Genomic DNA, 16,341 nt, shown 5'->3' with positions numbered 1-16,341 from the left:
AAGACAGATGAGCCTAGCTCCCTCAATTCATTGCAAATGAGCTGCCTTGGCAGTTATGGAGAAGACTCTTCATTAGCTGGTTGTCTTTAGGAAATTGTGCAATCCCCTTTTCCACCTAGTCTCTGATATGCTGAACGGTGCAAGGAGAAAATGAGCTCAGAGTACGCTAAAGGTTTTGTTTTATCAACGTTTCCTTCCGCGGCAGCGTTGGCTTTAGCATCTCGCCTTGTCTCCACCACAAATGCCTCTCTCTGTGGTGCTGCTCTTGCCCTTTTTGTTTACTTTGGCCGATTATTTTTAATCGGCATCAGTTCAGCACGTTGCCATGCCGACAGAGATGTACTGGCACTCCTGACTGAGGGCTGTGTGGGGGAAGGCTGGTTAAAATGAGCATTGCTGCTTTAAGAAAGGCTTTTGAAGTACAGCCTAGGAGCGGGGAGAAGAGATGTTCATTCAAAGTGAAGGATGGAGGTATGTTTTTGCCCTGGACGGTATATAAAATCAGTCTTGGATGTGCTTCTAGATGGAGAGAATAATCTGGTGTTTCAACAGCTTTCTCTGGCTGTGATAAGAAGGGATTAGCTGGTAAGGAGTTAGACTAATGATTTGAATAAGGGAGGAGCTGAATACAGTCCTTGCCCAGACCTTGGACCAAATTCAACTTGACAAAAAAAGTTTAAAGCAGAAACTGGTCATTTTTGTTTTATGTTTCTGCACATTCTAATATTGGTCAAGGCAAAAAATAGAAATCGTAATACATCATCCAAACCTCCTTCTGTCAATCTTTCCTGCCGGTGGCTATGGAACAAAGCCTGTGTTGGTCCTTGTGTGATTACTTGATTTTAAAATGTGTCTGAACGGAAGTCCAGAGCCAGTATCCTAGCTGGAATGTAGTGGCTTCCCTCTGAAGCTGCCAGACAAGTGGCACCAAGAGAAGGTGTGTACATTAAATGTTCAATGTTCTCCTGTTTAGCCGTTTGCATTCAGTATTCTTCAAATTCTCCCCTGAAGTTTGCTACAGATCGCACAAATCTTTACCCTGCCAGTGAGATATGCTCATGTATTAAGTTTTGAGTTGGATCAGAGCAGACTCTTCCCGTAATAGGTACAGATCACCCATCTTCACAGTGAGACAAAAAGATGTCTCCTTCCCCTCCTCTCTCCATCTCCATTGTAAATTCAAAATGCTAAAGAGTCGGCTGGAAATTGCAACAATTTGGAAAATCTAGGAGGCCGCTTCTACAGTGAACGTGGGATTTCGGATGCACACACACATCTGTTAAGCCTCGTCTAGGGAACTGCATCGTGTAACGACTCATAGGCTGTATCAACCTGCTCCAACCCACCCGGTCCCAAATACAAACATACTTGAAACACAGACCTGTTTGTAAACTGCAGGTTATAGCAGAGCTTTTGCCTAAAAAATGAATAAACGTTGGGAAGAACAGGAGATGGAGCTCAACTAATGATGTCTACTGCCTTAAGTGAAACACGTTATGGTAGAGTCGCAGCAGAGTGTATTGCTGTTTGTTGTGAGGCTACTTCTGTCTTCACCAAGACTTGCTCACCAGTGCTTGTGCTTTCAACACACCTCGCTCACCTGCATGGCCCCCCTGGAATCTTCAGTAAAGCGAGCACTGCACCATCGGTGACAGAGGTACGGTTATTAAGGGAGGGACTAGCTCCTACTCCCTTGTTGTGTGGGGAGAAAATAAGCTTTATTTCCCTTCTGTAAACATCTGAATGTCTTAAGGAAACAAACGTGGCTGAATCAAACTTGTTTCTGATCAAGCTTTTACTTTCTGATGATTGCTTGTAAGAGCTTGATGCAATTCACTGCACAGATCTATGGTATGCAGCACCTTATCTTGCCTGCACTAACATATAAAATTCAAGTATTCTTCTTCGTTTGTAGGATTAACAATCGCCCCATCCAGTAGCACTCCCAGATCTGCTTTGCTCATGTGTGAGAACAATGTCGAGCTGTTCTGCTAGCTTCTTTCCTCCCTTTTTCCTCCCACAAAGCTTTGAAGAATGTCGCTCAAGATTATGAGATGTTTCACATTCTTCAAGCTGAAACTTGACACTGCTAATCCAAACAGCCAGACCTTTTGGCAGTTAGCTCCTAGTGCAGAGCTCTCCGACGGTCCAGCTGAAATATTGTGTGAAATATAGCTAAACGTGCTGGGGAGAGGGCCACCTTTGAAAGAAAATCTCATTAAAAAGCTTAGTTTAACAAGCTGGTGACAGGCATTTCACAAAACAAATCTGCAAATTAAAGTTGAGTTACACATGCGTGCGTCACTGTTCAGTTTTGCCTCGGAGTGAAGCGGATTCATTAAAAATGTAGAGAAGTGGAGCTTTGAATAAGATAGAACAAATATATGCATACCTCTGTATAGGAAATCCACTCTTCTGAAAGAAAGTGAGACATTGTTACTTGGTCAGAAAGCAATCAATCAATCTGATCTTGTGAAAAAAGTACTCATTTGTTAAGAGAAATGTACTACATGGACTTAGGTATTGGCTAATTATTTTCACTTGCGGAGAAGAGAGAACTCATTTGATATCCAGAATGTTTTCTGTATTTGAAAGGTGGAAAAAATAGCTTTTGGTCTGTGGCACAAAACTAACGGGCTAGGAAGGAGCTATATGTCTGTTTGACGTCATCCACGTTCAGTGAAGTGTGTGTGTAGGTGCTTTGGTGCTTTGTGTAAGGACAGAGTCGAGCATGCGTCTGAATTTAACCACTTCTGCAAGTAATGCAAGGTCTTTGAGAGTAGATCTAGTAGCAAACCTGGTGTACGCAGTGTGTCTCCTTTTCTCCTTGGGGTGAAGTTATGGGGGATAGCTGAATGGTAGTTTGCTGCCAGAGAAAGATGGAGGCTTAGCTCCTTCCTTGCTTATTTCTCTTTACTGACGCTGGTTCTCGCTGGACCAGCGTTTCTTTTTTTCAGAAAAGATGGCGCAATTGCCTGCTTATTTATGGAGGCGAACGTAAAAATGGAGGGGGGCACTGAGTAGCAGAGCTAGGTAAGTGGAAATAAAGAAAGGGCATGAGACGTTTTCCACATAAATTTGGCTCAACCATCTTGAATGACTTCATTCTTGGTTTTGTTGGGATTAGTAACACTATTCAGTAAAACGGAGAACTCCCCTGGCTTAGGAAAGAACCCTGCTGAAGGACCTTGGGAAAAAAATAATCTTCTAAAACCCAAACCAGAACTGGGTAACTTAGTCTTGTTTTTTTCATAGCCCCACAAAGAATTATAGCGGCCCACCAGAGTGAATGGACAGAGGTGGGAAAGAGTGGCCATGTGCAGGAGCGGACTAGCCCAACCTGGTCACCAAGATACAAGGCTGGAACCGTTGTCTCTTACTGATTTGGAAGGAAAAAAATCTCCCTTCCTGATGAGCGTAGAAGTTGGTCTGTTGTATCAAAGGGACACGGACCAGGTTGCAGTTCAGGTTGAGAACTGTGTTTTGTTTATACGCTGGGCCATGAGGGATCAAAACTGAATATGCAAGATGGAAAGTGCACGAATATGCAAGATGCATCATCCTATTCCTCTTACCTGGGCACCCTCCTGTGGCGTAGGGCTGGGCTGGGCGAGTCTCCTAGGGAGCGTAGCAGAGTTGGCTTTCCAAGAGTGTTGGCGTGTCTCATTGGGACTGCCATTGCTGAGAAGATCTTTTTGGCTTGGCAGCTTTGATCTGGTGCCAGCAGGCTCTGGGTCTGCTATAGTTGTCTCAGCCTTGGCTTTGGAAGACAGTAATTTTGCACGGACGCAAGAAGGCAATGACAACGAGGACGTTGTAGTGCACCGAGGTGGGCTCTTACAAATGTGGTGGAGAGAGCCGGTGTATTCCTTTTGATTCCCCAGCTGAGCTGCGTCAGAGCCGTCCTGAAACGACAGTGCTTGTGAGGCAGAGGCCATCCTCAGGCGTCTTAAAGTTGGGGAAGTGGAAATTCTGGCCAGAGCATGCCGGTCAAACTGGAAAGGTGCATGGTAGCTCCCAATGTACTCCTCTGCGGGAAGGTTGAGAAGCGAAGACTCTGCGTAACCTCGTCTTTGAAGGCAGTCCCCTGGGGCCATGGTGGTGTCCCTACAAACCGATACCGCCTGCGATGCACAGGAACCGAAGACGTCTTCTGGACTGCTGCTTCCAGACAAAGCAACATTTTCTTTGGGAAGATCAGCTTCCCTGTTTAGAAGTTCCACGCTGATGTAGGTTTCTTTGACCGGGTCTGGAGAATAATCAGAGCTTGGTTGTTGCATTCTTTATTTGCAGCATGAGGATTTGTAGCTGTGCGTACCTAGGAAACGTGATCAGAAAAGGTTCTTAGAAACTTGCCGTATGAATTTTTATGTGGGAAAATATGCAAATGGACAAAAAAAATCTAAACAAAAAAATGTAGATATGTGCACTAGTACAGAAACAATTGCCTGCGCTTGGAATCCTCCTTAAATGCAGGTTTCAACAGTTTCAAGCCCCAATTTCAGCAGGCTGTTTAAACAGCTGCTAACTTTGAGTGTGCAAGCAGTGTCAGCATCAGTCAGTGGAACTAATTAGATGGTAAAGACTAACTGTGTAATTAGGAACTCTGCTCATCTGGTGCTGCAGCTGCCTAATTTCCTGTTGCCACTCCCCCCTCAGTAAGTGAGATTGTGACACTGCCCTACACGGGATAAAAATGAAGTCACTAGCTCTCAGGCCTCCTGCTTGTTGCAAAATCTTTTATGTACAAATGCTAATTACTTGCTGAATGCTTAAGTAAGTACAATTTAACATTTAGGTAAGGTGAGTCTAATCACTCTTGCTTTTCTTTTCAGCAGGAAAAGTATTTTGTAGTAAACATTATGTATATGTTGTAATCAAATAATGAAGACGACAGTTTATCAAATTAACTCATCTGTTGATTGATCAGTAAATAATCTTCTGTTCTGTGATTAATGAACCACTATTTTAAAGTATTTTGATGAATAGTCTCTCTAAAACTGGACTGACGTTTCAAGTTATAACTGAGGGTTATTACTTCAACCTCTTTAATTCAGCTTCTTTGTTTGCTGAGAGGAATCTTAAATCTGTTCGTGATTGCTGGCTTCTTTGGGTCACTTTTATTTATTAGAATGAGTTTATTCAAACATGGTGACTTTTTTCTTGAGCTATTGAATATCACACCTTGAGTATGATTTTTGTCTAATTATATAGTCCCATCAGATTGATTTATAAACTGATTAGAAACAAATTACTTCATCAAGTTTGCTAGTTCAAAGTATTGCTTTTCACAAACTCTTTAACCATTAGAAGACAAAAATTCAGATGCTTACAGGAAGAAAAAGCATATCTTTGACGGAAATGGCTTCTTTCACAACTGTAGTCACAAATATATTGGCATCTATTTACTCCTCTCTAATAGATCAGGGCTAATTAACACACGTTTATTAAAACGGACAAGTACTAAAAATCACATTCAAGATACGTCATAAATGACAAATTATTACTATTTGACATTTCTGAGCAAAGATACGATTGCATACCATTGCTCTGAGATTTGCTGTTATTGCTTTTTAATCTTTCGAGACCTTTATTTTGTGAAGTGCTATCACATCTAACTGATCATTGTTCAGCCAGGCATTCTCTTTGCATTTTTTAATATATATTTTTTTTAATAATCACCTCTCCTCCATGCATAATTTTGCAACTCAGCGTGGAGCTTCCAGATATTCATGTGACTAGTGTTCTGTTGCAGAAGTAGAAAAGATTAGAGATATCTTTTCATGGAAATATTATATTAAAAATGTGATCTTTTTATTGCTTTTCAGTTTACCAAGCTTGGTTTTTTTTTTAAAATAAGTTGAAACTTCAAATTTCTTTCTGAGTACTTTTGACTTAATTTTATGAGTAGAATCACTCAGCAGCAAAATGTTTGTAAAGAAAATACATTGTTAAAAAAAGTGCAGAAATATGCCCCACACCAGCAGAAAAATTAGTGTATATGATTAAACTTACCGAAGTAGCCAGGTGAAGATTTACCAACTTCCAGTATGTCACATCCTTTTCATACGCAAGTAAGTCAAATTTTCAACAAGTGCTTCATTAACTGATAGTAGACTTAGCAGTAGCGTTTTCTCTTTTAAAGCCTCCTTACTGAATGCTGGTATAGGGAACTAGTTTTTCTTCTTGTAGATTTGTTTCTAGGGGATTTGTTTATCAGGTCAGACGGAAGTGGCTTCAGGATCAATGCCCATTTACAAAAGGTAACGCGATCCATACATTTTACTAAACTTCGTTCCTTTCCAAATTTTTTTTTTGTACTTTGACATTGATAAAGTTTGGCAAGAGAGATCTCAGTCAAGTGTGTAACAAGTTGCAAGAGCAGATGAAATGCCTCCACCCCTCCAACGATCCTTTTTTTTTCTTCCCCCACCCCCCCGCTTGTCTTGATTCATTCGGTTGGATCTAACTATGCATTGTTCATCCTTCATGGAAGAATAGTAGTGATATAGCCCTTGGTTACGTTATGTACAATTAGATTTTAATTTTAACAAGTGTGCTAACTATCTGAGTAATTCTGAACACAGACAGCTTTTAGTATCGGAGTATTTGAGAGTTCATCCAAACATCGATAATTCACTATTTTGTTGTGTTGCAAAACTGATTGGAAGCCGCCAGCATTGATTTAGGTGTTCTTTGGTTGGGTGAATTGAAAATGCAACTTTGGAAAAGGTGGTTTATTTGGTAGGTAACTTGTGAGGAAGCACTAACTGCCACAAATGTTCAAATCTACTGTGTAACTAACACACATTTTCAGAGGGCTGAGTGAACATTTGCAAGTGCAGACAACCCTTGCAGTGCGACGTTTGCATTTTCTGTAAAGATTTTTTTTTTTTTCAGAACTTATCCACAAACCAAAACATGATACCCCAGAACTGCAAGTGCCTTTGATTTTTGCTTAGCATTGGATGCGACTGTGGATTGAGGAGGGATTATTCCAAGAGAATGAAAAAAGAAAAGAACAGCCTGGGAAGGGGACAGCCAGCAAGTGAAGCCATACCTTTCCCGGGGGGGTAGCCGAGAGCTATGCCCTCTGCACCGGGCACTCTTTACATTTTTGTGTAATGCTTAAACAGGCTCTTCTGCTGCCTAACTGAAATCTGAGCGTGCTGTAAAGCTGCTACTATGATTTTACCTCCACAACTTCGTATATGAAATTATCTAGGTGGCCCTTTGCAAGCACCAGTCCCCAAATCAGCACAGGGTCTACCAGACCAGACCTTACTCCTGCTCATGGAAGCTGCATCCTAAATCTAATTCTAAGCCCAACTTCTGAATGTCTAAACATTCAAATACTGCTGTTCTGTTTGCCTGTGTGCAATTCAGAAGGTGACAGAGAAGGCTGTCGTACATTTTTCAGATACCAATACCCATACCTGAGCCTTGATAGTGGCCATGTGGGATCAATTTTGAAAGAGGCAGTTGGGTAAATATTAGTAAAAGAAAGAAGTTGGAGTGCTAGCCTGAGGTCAGGGCTGGTGTGAACTAGTCTCTGACATGTAGTGCTGGGACTGGTTTAGGTGGCTTTGGGTGTAGCTAGGCAGAAACTGTTTTTTAAGGTTGTTTTTGATCAGTTAGCTCTGACTGAGACCTGGAGTGGTGTGTGGTTTGTTTTTTTTATTTTTATTATTTTTTTTTTAATTCTAGCTGAGAATTATCCTTAATGTGACCAGTATACTTATATTAAGCTAGTAGCAATTATATAAAAAGAAGTTATTCTATTTCCTTCCTTCCCGTTTCCTGGTGCTATAAATTGAAAACTGTCTCTAACTTCCTTTGCCCAGAATTAAAAATATTCTTAAAGGTTTAAGCACTTCTCTGGCTTAACTTGGGGAGCTATTTTTGGATGTAGGTGAAATCATAATTGCTGTCCTTTTGGCCAGAATTCATTTGTACTGCCTAACTTGCCTCTTGGTTCTGTATTAAAGCAAGTACCCCTCTCCGCTTGGACCAGGTATGTGTACTTAACCGGCTCCTATCACCACCTTTTCTCAAGTTACATAAACTACTACCTTTCCAAACAAGTATCATCCTAGCTCCAGCTATAAACTCAATCCTAGACAAACCTTTACCGTAGCATTAATTCTATGAACTATAATTTTCATCCTCAGAAGCAAATGTAGCCAAGTCATTTAACTGACTAAGCTCCAGTTACCTTGCACGTGCTTTCTAAATTAAATAATTACATTAGAAGAATGGCCTCTTCTGGACTAAATCCTAACATTTATGCTCAAATCTCAGCTTTCTGTCAACTAACGTTATTTGAAAGTACACCTCTAACCTGAAGCTGAAGTTGATCAGTTGTCTTTTATGCATCTTTTCCTGGTCGTCTCCTTTGAGCACAGCCAGCATCTCGGTTCACTGGCCTTTGCTGACCCGGACTGTAATGCTGCCATCACCCTTAGCCGCGGTCTTTTAAACAGCTGCAGGGTTTGCCCAGTGACTCCTCCCGGGGTTAATCTCCCAGTTAGACCTATGCCCTTATGGATCAAGATGATACTTCAGGTCAATGATCTCTACTTTGAACTTTGAACATAACCATGTCTACCCTAAGCATTTTCTCCAGCCCTACCTCCCTGGTTGTTCCAGAAACAGACACAGCCAGATGTCCTCACCGGCCTCTGCAGTTACCTTCCGAACTTGCGTATTAATTGTGCTACTAAGCCTCTGTATGCTGAAACCTTCTGCTTCATGTTGCCTCAGTGCTGTAGAGCGACGGCCGCTCCAGCCAACCGTCTCCCCTCTTCATCTGGCAAGTCACTTCTTAACGTAGGAGATCCTTGGATTTTGTTTGTGCAACTCCTTATCCTTTCATTGGGTTTAGCCTTGGCATTAGGGTAGCCTCATTTGTAGCCAGGTGGACCAAACCTGTTCTCAGCTTTGCTGTCTTGCCTCTTAAGAACTAAGCAATTTTCAGAGTTTACAGTTTTCTACCTTATCTAACCCCAAAATTCAGGCTGAGCTGTATGTAGCCTTCAGGCTGGTCTTTCTAAATAGGTCTCTAGAGTGCAAGTGAAGCTTAGTCTCAGGGCAGAGAAATAAATGAGCGCAGCATTGTCTGCAAGTGCCTCGCAGCTCTGTCATGGATCTCCCTCTAGCTGTAGCACACCTGGCTGGCCTTTTGGCTATGGACAACCTCTTTAGGGTGGAAGGTCCAGAAATAAAATAATGTGATCCAAGATGATGTTCCTCCAGCAACGAATCTGCAGAGATACATGGTTATCAGAGCTGGGTGGAAAAGTCCTCAACTTTCTTCCTGGGTTTTCGAGCATCATTTGCTCTCAGAGGTCTCCTTGTTCTGTATCAGATGCTGTGTCAGATGCAGCTTGTCTCCTACCGCTGACAAGTGTAGAAGTTCTCTCAAATATCGACAAGGACAAATCTCGGCTATGCCTGGCTGGCTAGAGTCACCACTACTGGGGCATGGTGTGAGGTTATGGGTTTCCAGCTAGAATGCAAGTCAGTGCTGAGAGCTGGGCAAGCCGGGTAAGAGTTAGTCCTAAGATTGGGTAGTCTACACCGTGTGTGCGGTCATCCTAATGAGGGCCTAAAACTTCAGAACGCACTTGGAGTCTTATCTCTTGGTCTATCAGTGAGATTCCTCTAGGAGCATTTCTGTGGTGAGAAGGTTGGCAGATGCGGTCTCAGCACAGATGCTTTCACAAGACAGGGTAGAGGTAGCCGTGCCAATTAAAAGTAACTTGGCAAAAATAACCCATTCTTGCTGTCCAAATCGAAACACCTGAGATCTTGCTTTCCATATGCTTAGCTCTGAATAACTCTTAACGGGCTCAGAGCGTAGGTGCTACTGATGTCAGCTGGAGCAATAAGCGTCCAGCTCCCTTGGTAGTCAGACCTCGGGTCTCAAGTCAAGTACCCGGAGAATAAAGAGCATGCACTTCGTGACCCCTGTGAAAAGTTCAGTTTAAATGGCTTGGGCAGCACCACCAAGAAACTATGTGGTAGACAAAGAGATAAAATCTATTTTTATTTTTTTTTCTGGGGAAACATTCACATGAGAACTCCCCCTTCTCTCCCTGTGAATGCCAGCCTCAGTCACCTCACGCTGCTCAGCTTTTCAGCAAATAAAGAGCAGTGGTCCAAAGACAGCAGTCTCTTGCATGCCTCAGTCTTGACTCATTCCCAGAGCTAGGATGTCCTGTACCCATTGCTCCATCATCTGAACTGGGTCCTTCCCCAAAGAGACCCAAAAAGGTACCAAAGGGAATTTATGCTCTGGTACTTTCTCATTTCTGGGTGTGTAGATTTGCAACCAAAATCCTGGTCTTCTAAAAGCCTACAGCCTCCTTCTCCCATCCCTAATTAAAGAAAAGAGAAAGGAAGCCTCCTGTTCTCAGTTGGAGAGGGAAGTCTTGGCTTGTCCCAGGGCTGCAGCCGCAGACCATGCAAATTCAGCTGATCCTTTCCGTAAGTGTGGAGAGAAATCTTTTGAAATTTAGTCAGGGAGGCACTGTTTGCCATTTTTCCAAAGCTTTACCTTAGACAAACTTTGGCAATTTCATTGGACCAACATAAATTAGACAAAACCCATTTTTCTATTTGCCAGCAAAATTTCAAGTGACTAATCCAAAGCTAGACTTATAAAAGAAGAAATTCCAATTTTGTTATTATGGCACAAACAGTACATTTTTATCCTCTAGATTTGCCCTCAAAAATACAAAATATTTTGCCTGAGAAGTTTCAAAACCTTCGGTTAATGGCAAACACCTATTGTATGAAATCGTTGCCAAATGGTTAAAATCTGGCAAAGCAATGAGGAATTTAATAATAATGAGAGCAAGTATTGGATGATTTTAACATGCACTGCCAGCTCTGCCTTTAATAAGTGGTTTGTTGTTTGTATTTTTTAAATCAGTAGAAAGTAATACTTTTACAGAAGTTAGCAAGTGATGCAGCATACATTCCTACTTTTACACAATGATTTCTGTATAAAGCATTTATTTTTAAACTTCCTCTGGAGCAAATGAAAATATGATTTATTTTTGGCTTTGTTTTGTTTTTCTTCTATAAAAAACCCCCCACTATTAATAGAAAAAACTTTCTAAAATGCTGTCAAAAGCAGAAACCTTTTCTATTCTTCAGAACCAACTTCTATGGAACTTCAATGGTAATTTTTCTGTGTATCCCAATCTGCATGGAGTAAAGCCTCTTTCCATTCAGAAGTCGGTGACATCCACAATATAACTAATATCCAAAGGGGATAAAAGGCAGAGGAGGAACAGAGTTGTTATTTCTCAAACACTTACCAATTTTTGCATGAAACTATTTGGTTTGCAGTCATCTGTAGGTATTTTTATTAGGGTAATGATATGTAAAGGAATAATGAAGGAAGAGCTTTTTTTTTGGGCTGAAGTAAAACAGAAATTACTTGACTGTCTTGGCAAAACTTCCTGCTATCTAGCTTTGCTCTGGGTCTAGTGAAGCAGTGTTTTCGGTAGGTAATGCTTTTACCATTAAAAATAGGTCACTTCTAGACTTGAAACCTTTCCCTTTGAAGAGTTACTTCTAAAAAATTCATTTAGAAAAAAGCATTTATTGAGTATTATTACACCTAGTGAGAGTTACTTTCAAACTACATAATTCAACAAAACTACTTTGTTTTTTTAAGACAGCTTTATTTATACACCTTTTTATGGTTCCTCCTCTCTTCTGAGAGTTTCTTTATGAATTCCTTGGGTGTCAGCTTGAACGTTAGTAACTCGGTCACGACATTGATAGCTCTTGGCGATCTAGGCGATTGCCTTTCCTGTCAGATGCTGTGCCTGGTTTTCATCTCTCGGCACCTGATCTAAAAACACGTGGTGTCAGGCGAACCAGAACGCTGAAGCAGAATTAGGAGACAACAGCCAAGGGATCAGGTCTGAATCTCACCTGGCAGATCAGAGAGCTGCTGACCTGCTTTCTCCAATTTCACCCCAAGTGATTTGGGAGAGGGATTAATCTCATCCACGTTCAGACAGGCACGCGTCTAAAGCAGCCGTTCTCCAGTCCCTCTGTAGTCAGTGACAAAGCCCATCATGGGTGTAGTGCGCTTCAGGGCGTAATTCCTCTGACCGATAGTAGGCACCCATTTTAGGATCCTCAGTAGATGTTACTACTTCTTAGTGGCTTTAAGTGTGACTATTCCAGATGTATCTATCCATCGTACATGAGTCCTTCCCATGGTCTTCAAGCTGCCTGGCCCCCAACTGCTAATGAGCACGTTTACTGGCCCGAGTGTTAAACATGACGCTGTCAGATGCATGAAGTTTGCACAGAGGTTGCCTCACTTTATCTGTTGAGTAAGGAGTGATAAACTTGTGCCTTTATCTCGATTTTTGCTTCCTGATCCACAGGCATGACTGATGGAGTCTGGTTTTGCTTTCTGATCCACAGGCATGACTGGTGGAGCCTGGTCCCTCTACTACTGTCTTGCTGGCCAAAAACTGCAGTATATGAGGGTTCTTGTGGGCAAGGAGAAGACCGACAAGAACTTCCTCTGGCCAAAAGTGGCACTTGGTCGAGGATACGCTGTGCTACGTAGGCCAGCGTATGGCAAGAGGTTACAGAGCTTGTTGGTGTTCTTGGGGACCCTGACATAGTCTGGGTGATGTGTGAACATCCTTCGTTTTTCAGAGCATTTTAAGGGTCTTGCAGAATATTTTACCTCATTTTACAAGTGGCAAACTGAGAGGAAAAAAAAAAAAATAAGTAAACCAGCAACGACTCAATGAGACTGTATGTCAGACATCTTCAACCCTGGATTCCAGACCTCTAAGCCAGTGTCTTCTGTGCAGCTGCACTTGGTTTCAGACAGTCATATTCTCCTCTCTGCAAGTTAATTATTGCAGGAATAGAGGTGTAATGAAGGAAAGAACTATAGTTTTCCAGCTGGAGGCAAAGTGACTTTGAAATGGAGAAAGGAGTCAGCTGGCAAATCATCAATCAAGAATACAGTGCTGAAATCTGTGCGCTTGAGTGTTGATAAATGAGACTGATTTTTTTTTTTTTTTTTTTTTTAACTTTAATGTGGTTCCCAGGACAGCTGTCATTAACTAGAAAATTGCAGAGGTTTTCTCCCAATGACACTCATAACCACCTTTTTCCCAGCTCAATGTAAAAGCTGTAGGCAGAAGAGTAGCACTGAATCAGAAGGACCCAGCATCCTCATCACTGTGAATGCTATATAAGGCCATTACGGTGATAGATATTGATTGGTCAGCTATGGGATAAATCACAAGACAAATTTGTAGGTGAAGAACTGTAGTTTTACATTAACTTTCTATTAACTAGCCTCTATTCTAGCCTTAACGATGTTTATTTTTTCCTGGCCGGCTCTGTATGGCATACCACCAGGAAACATGTAACATTGGGAAAGAAAAGTTTTGAATCCTCCCCTGCTGTTATACTTTGGCATTGGATTATCCAGACAGCTGGATTTAGTGGATACAGTAGTCCTGCCAAGACAAGACATGTTGTAAAGAATGACATCTGTTTCTGTTTGCTCATCAGTGGCTTCCCACGTGATAATCATAGTAATGAAAATTACAGGATCCCATCAAATAACTACAAATGTTTTTTCCATTCTGCGTGTGCTTTTTAGGGCTTAATGTGCTGTGAGAAGAGATTACTTTAGAACAAACCCCCCTGATATTTTGGGAAGTTATAAACTCGTATCTAGTTCCATCAAGTTCATTCAAGTTATTCTCTAAATTCAAAAAATTACCCCTGTTGTCCAGCTGAAGAGCGTATCAATAGAAAGGCAAGTTAAAGGGAACTTTTGTTGCACTTACCTGCTTGCCAGATGTTGCTGTAAGTATTAGCTGGGCAAAGAGCTTTTCGATTTTGGTAGCACATATCAGTTCACTATCTGGATATGCAGACAATGGATAATTTTTTTTTTTTAATAGTGGCATTTGAAACCTTAAGAGGTGATGTTTGGATGTTAGCAAAAAAAATTATGTGAAATGCTATCTTACGATGGAAATAGATGGTATGAAGATCACCATAAAGCTAGCACTGCTTCTTGTACCTCTCTGTGACTGAGTGTTCAAGTGATGTAGTTAGTTCAGTTCAGCAAAATCTCTTGAATTATCCTGAATTACCTTGGCTGAGAATTTATCCGGTTTATTTGCCTGACTCAACCATATATAGTATTATCTGAGTACAGTGTGACTGGTCATCCCCCAGCCTGGAAACATTGCTTTGGATTTTAAATGAATTTAATTTTTTTCAGTGAAGGAAGCATAGATCACTTTTTCTTATGGATGTTCATGGGGATGAGAGAAAATTTCCCTCTACTATGAACTGATGAAAGAATTCATCTGCTATGAATTACCGTGACTACACCCACTCCTATGGTCTGTTTCTTTTAGCGTTAACTTAAGGAGAAAAGATAATGGAGGAAAATAGGGACGGTATTTCTTAAAATGAAAATAGAGGTAACCATAAAATAATTGTGGTAGGTAGTCTTTCGGCCACACAGTAATTTTCTTACCATCCTCTTTGTAGCCACTTAAAAACACCTGGGAAATTACTACAATACAACTAACTTCAGAGGCTGTTTCGGTGTTGACGGTCAGCAGGCAGTGATTAGACTATTAGTTCCCTAGTGATTGCAACATCATACAAAGACAAGCAAAAGGAGGCAGCTTTTTGTTGCATTCATCTTCAACATAAAAAAGAGCAACCTTTGACCGAGTCATTTGCAACATGAAGAGCTTATTGTGTGGACACCTCTAAAAATCTCTGCTCCGCATCCGTGTGTCCTGGAGAACAAATCCAGAGGTGCTGCCGACTAGCTAAGAGCATCACAAAAACAGGCAGCAATTTCCCTAGAGCTGGAAGTAGCTTGCTTTTTTTTCTTCAGTGCTGTGCCTTTTGATATTTAAGAAATAGTTAATGATTTTCCGCTACGGTGGAAAAATCCACAGATCCATCATCTCAACAGGATATTCATACACATTTCTATATTTTAGATGCTTTGATGGCACTCTGTGGTAACATACAGTTACAGCTACAAACTACTATGAATAGCAGTCTCCATGGACTTGGTGTCAGCTATTTTGGTAATCAACACATCGCAGTGATTTATACGTCCCTCTAAGGAATAAGGCTTGGAATTTTAGCTGTGTCGCTTAGACCAAAATTGCACCCACACCCTCAGACACATGTTAATCTAAAAGAAGGTTTAACAGAGTCACAATCTAAAGAGTAGTATAGTGACAACTCTATTCTCTTCACTTGCAGAAAGAATGAAATTATTCGGAGCTCTGAATGTAATTTCCTAAACAAGAAAACAGCAGTGTAAATGCATTGAGTGGGTTTGCTTTGACCCTGAATTTTTTTTTTTTCTTCGAAAGTTGTGGCAGTCACGAAAAGTATTCCACAGCGCTTCAGTGAAGATGAGGGTTTGTCAGCTGGACTCATGCTGAGGGAAAACTACTTGGTGAAAATGTCCAAAGAGATCAGCAGAAAAAGAATACAGATATAGATGGGTATGCTGCCTGAGGGAAGGTATTGGGCAGTAGTGAAAACAACAATTTGTGTGAAAAATAAGTACTTTCAATAAACAGTTTACAATCAATTATCGATATGGCAGATAAAACTCAGTTGATAAGATATCCATACTTGCAAAGTGTTGATCTTCTTAATATTTCATTATTATTTTTCAAAATAATAATACCTCAAGAGGACTGCTACCTTTATTTCTAGTTGGAGTTTTGTATATCTGCTCAGAGAAAAAACAGAACTCACGATAAAGTGAAAAGTGACAAGCTGCTGTATGTAGAACTTTGTTAAAAAAAATATATTTTTCCATTTGTTTTTAAATTTGAAATATTCTGATAAATTAATTTGATATTTACTGAGTTCTCCCTTTTGAATATTGATTAGCTAACAATTGTCTCATGGGCTATTTTCACATCCCCTGTATGACAAAAGTGATTGATTTCCGCTATACAAAAACGGGTGAAATCCTTGTTTTGGTGATGGTGACAGTGGTTCTGTCATTAAAATCAGTGAGCTCTGAGATTTTGGGCTCACAATAAGGCCTTGCCAGTTTAACATAACTCTTATACGTTCCAGATGGTGTTCGCTCCTGCCATCTGCTAAATAAGACCTCTTTTGGGAGCCTGTCAGTCACTGCCTCCAAAAGGCACCTTGCTTTGTGCCAAGGCTGGAACACTGAATTTGGGGCTAATGAGAGATTACTGACTACTCATTTTGGGGATTTTCTGCTTTTCCTGAGATGTAGCACCGCACATTGGCTGGGTTTGTATG

At 41.0% G+C, this 16,341-nt stretch overlaps 1 protein-coding gene across 1 annotated transcript in view; it reads right to left on the bottom strand.

Moving 5' to 3' along the window:
- The window catches only part of PLEKHG7 (pleckstrin homology and RhoGEF domain containing G7), a 32,661-nt gene extending 28,381 nt beyond the window's left edge, over positions 1-4,280 (bottom strand). The window contains exon 1 of the mRNA XM_049791933.1: positions 3,576-4,280. Within this exon, the coding sequence (XP_049647890.1) occupies positions 3,576-4,280 (705 nt within the window). The remainder of the gene's footprint in view (positions 1-3,575) is intronic.
- Between the last annotated feature and the right edge of the window lie 12,061 nt (positions 4,281-16,341).

Source organism: Accipiter gentilis, chromosome 34 (assembly GCF_929443795.1).
Source record: "Accipiter gentilis chromosome 34, bAccGen1.1, whole genome shotgun sequence".
Taxonomy (NCBI): domain Eukaryota; kingdom Metazoa; phylum Chordata; class Aves; order Accipitriformes; family Accipitridae; genus Astur; species Astur gentilis.
Note: the sequence above shows the minus strand (reverse complement) of the source record. Positions and strands in the feature narration are given on the sequence as shown.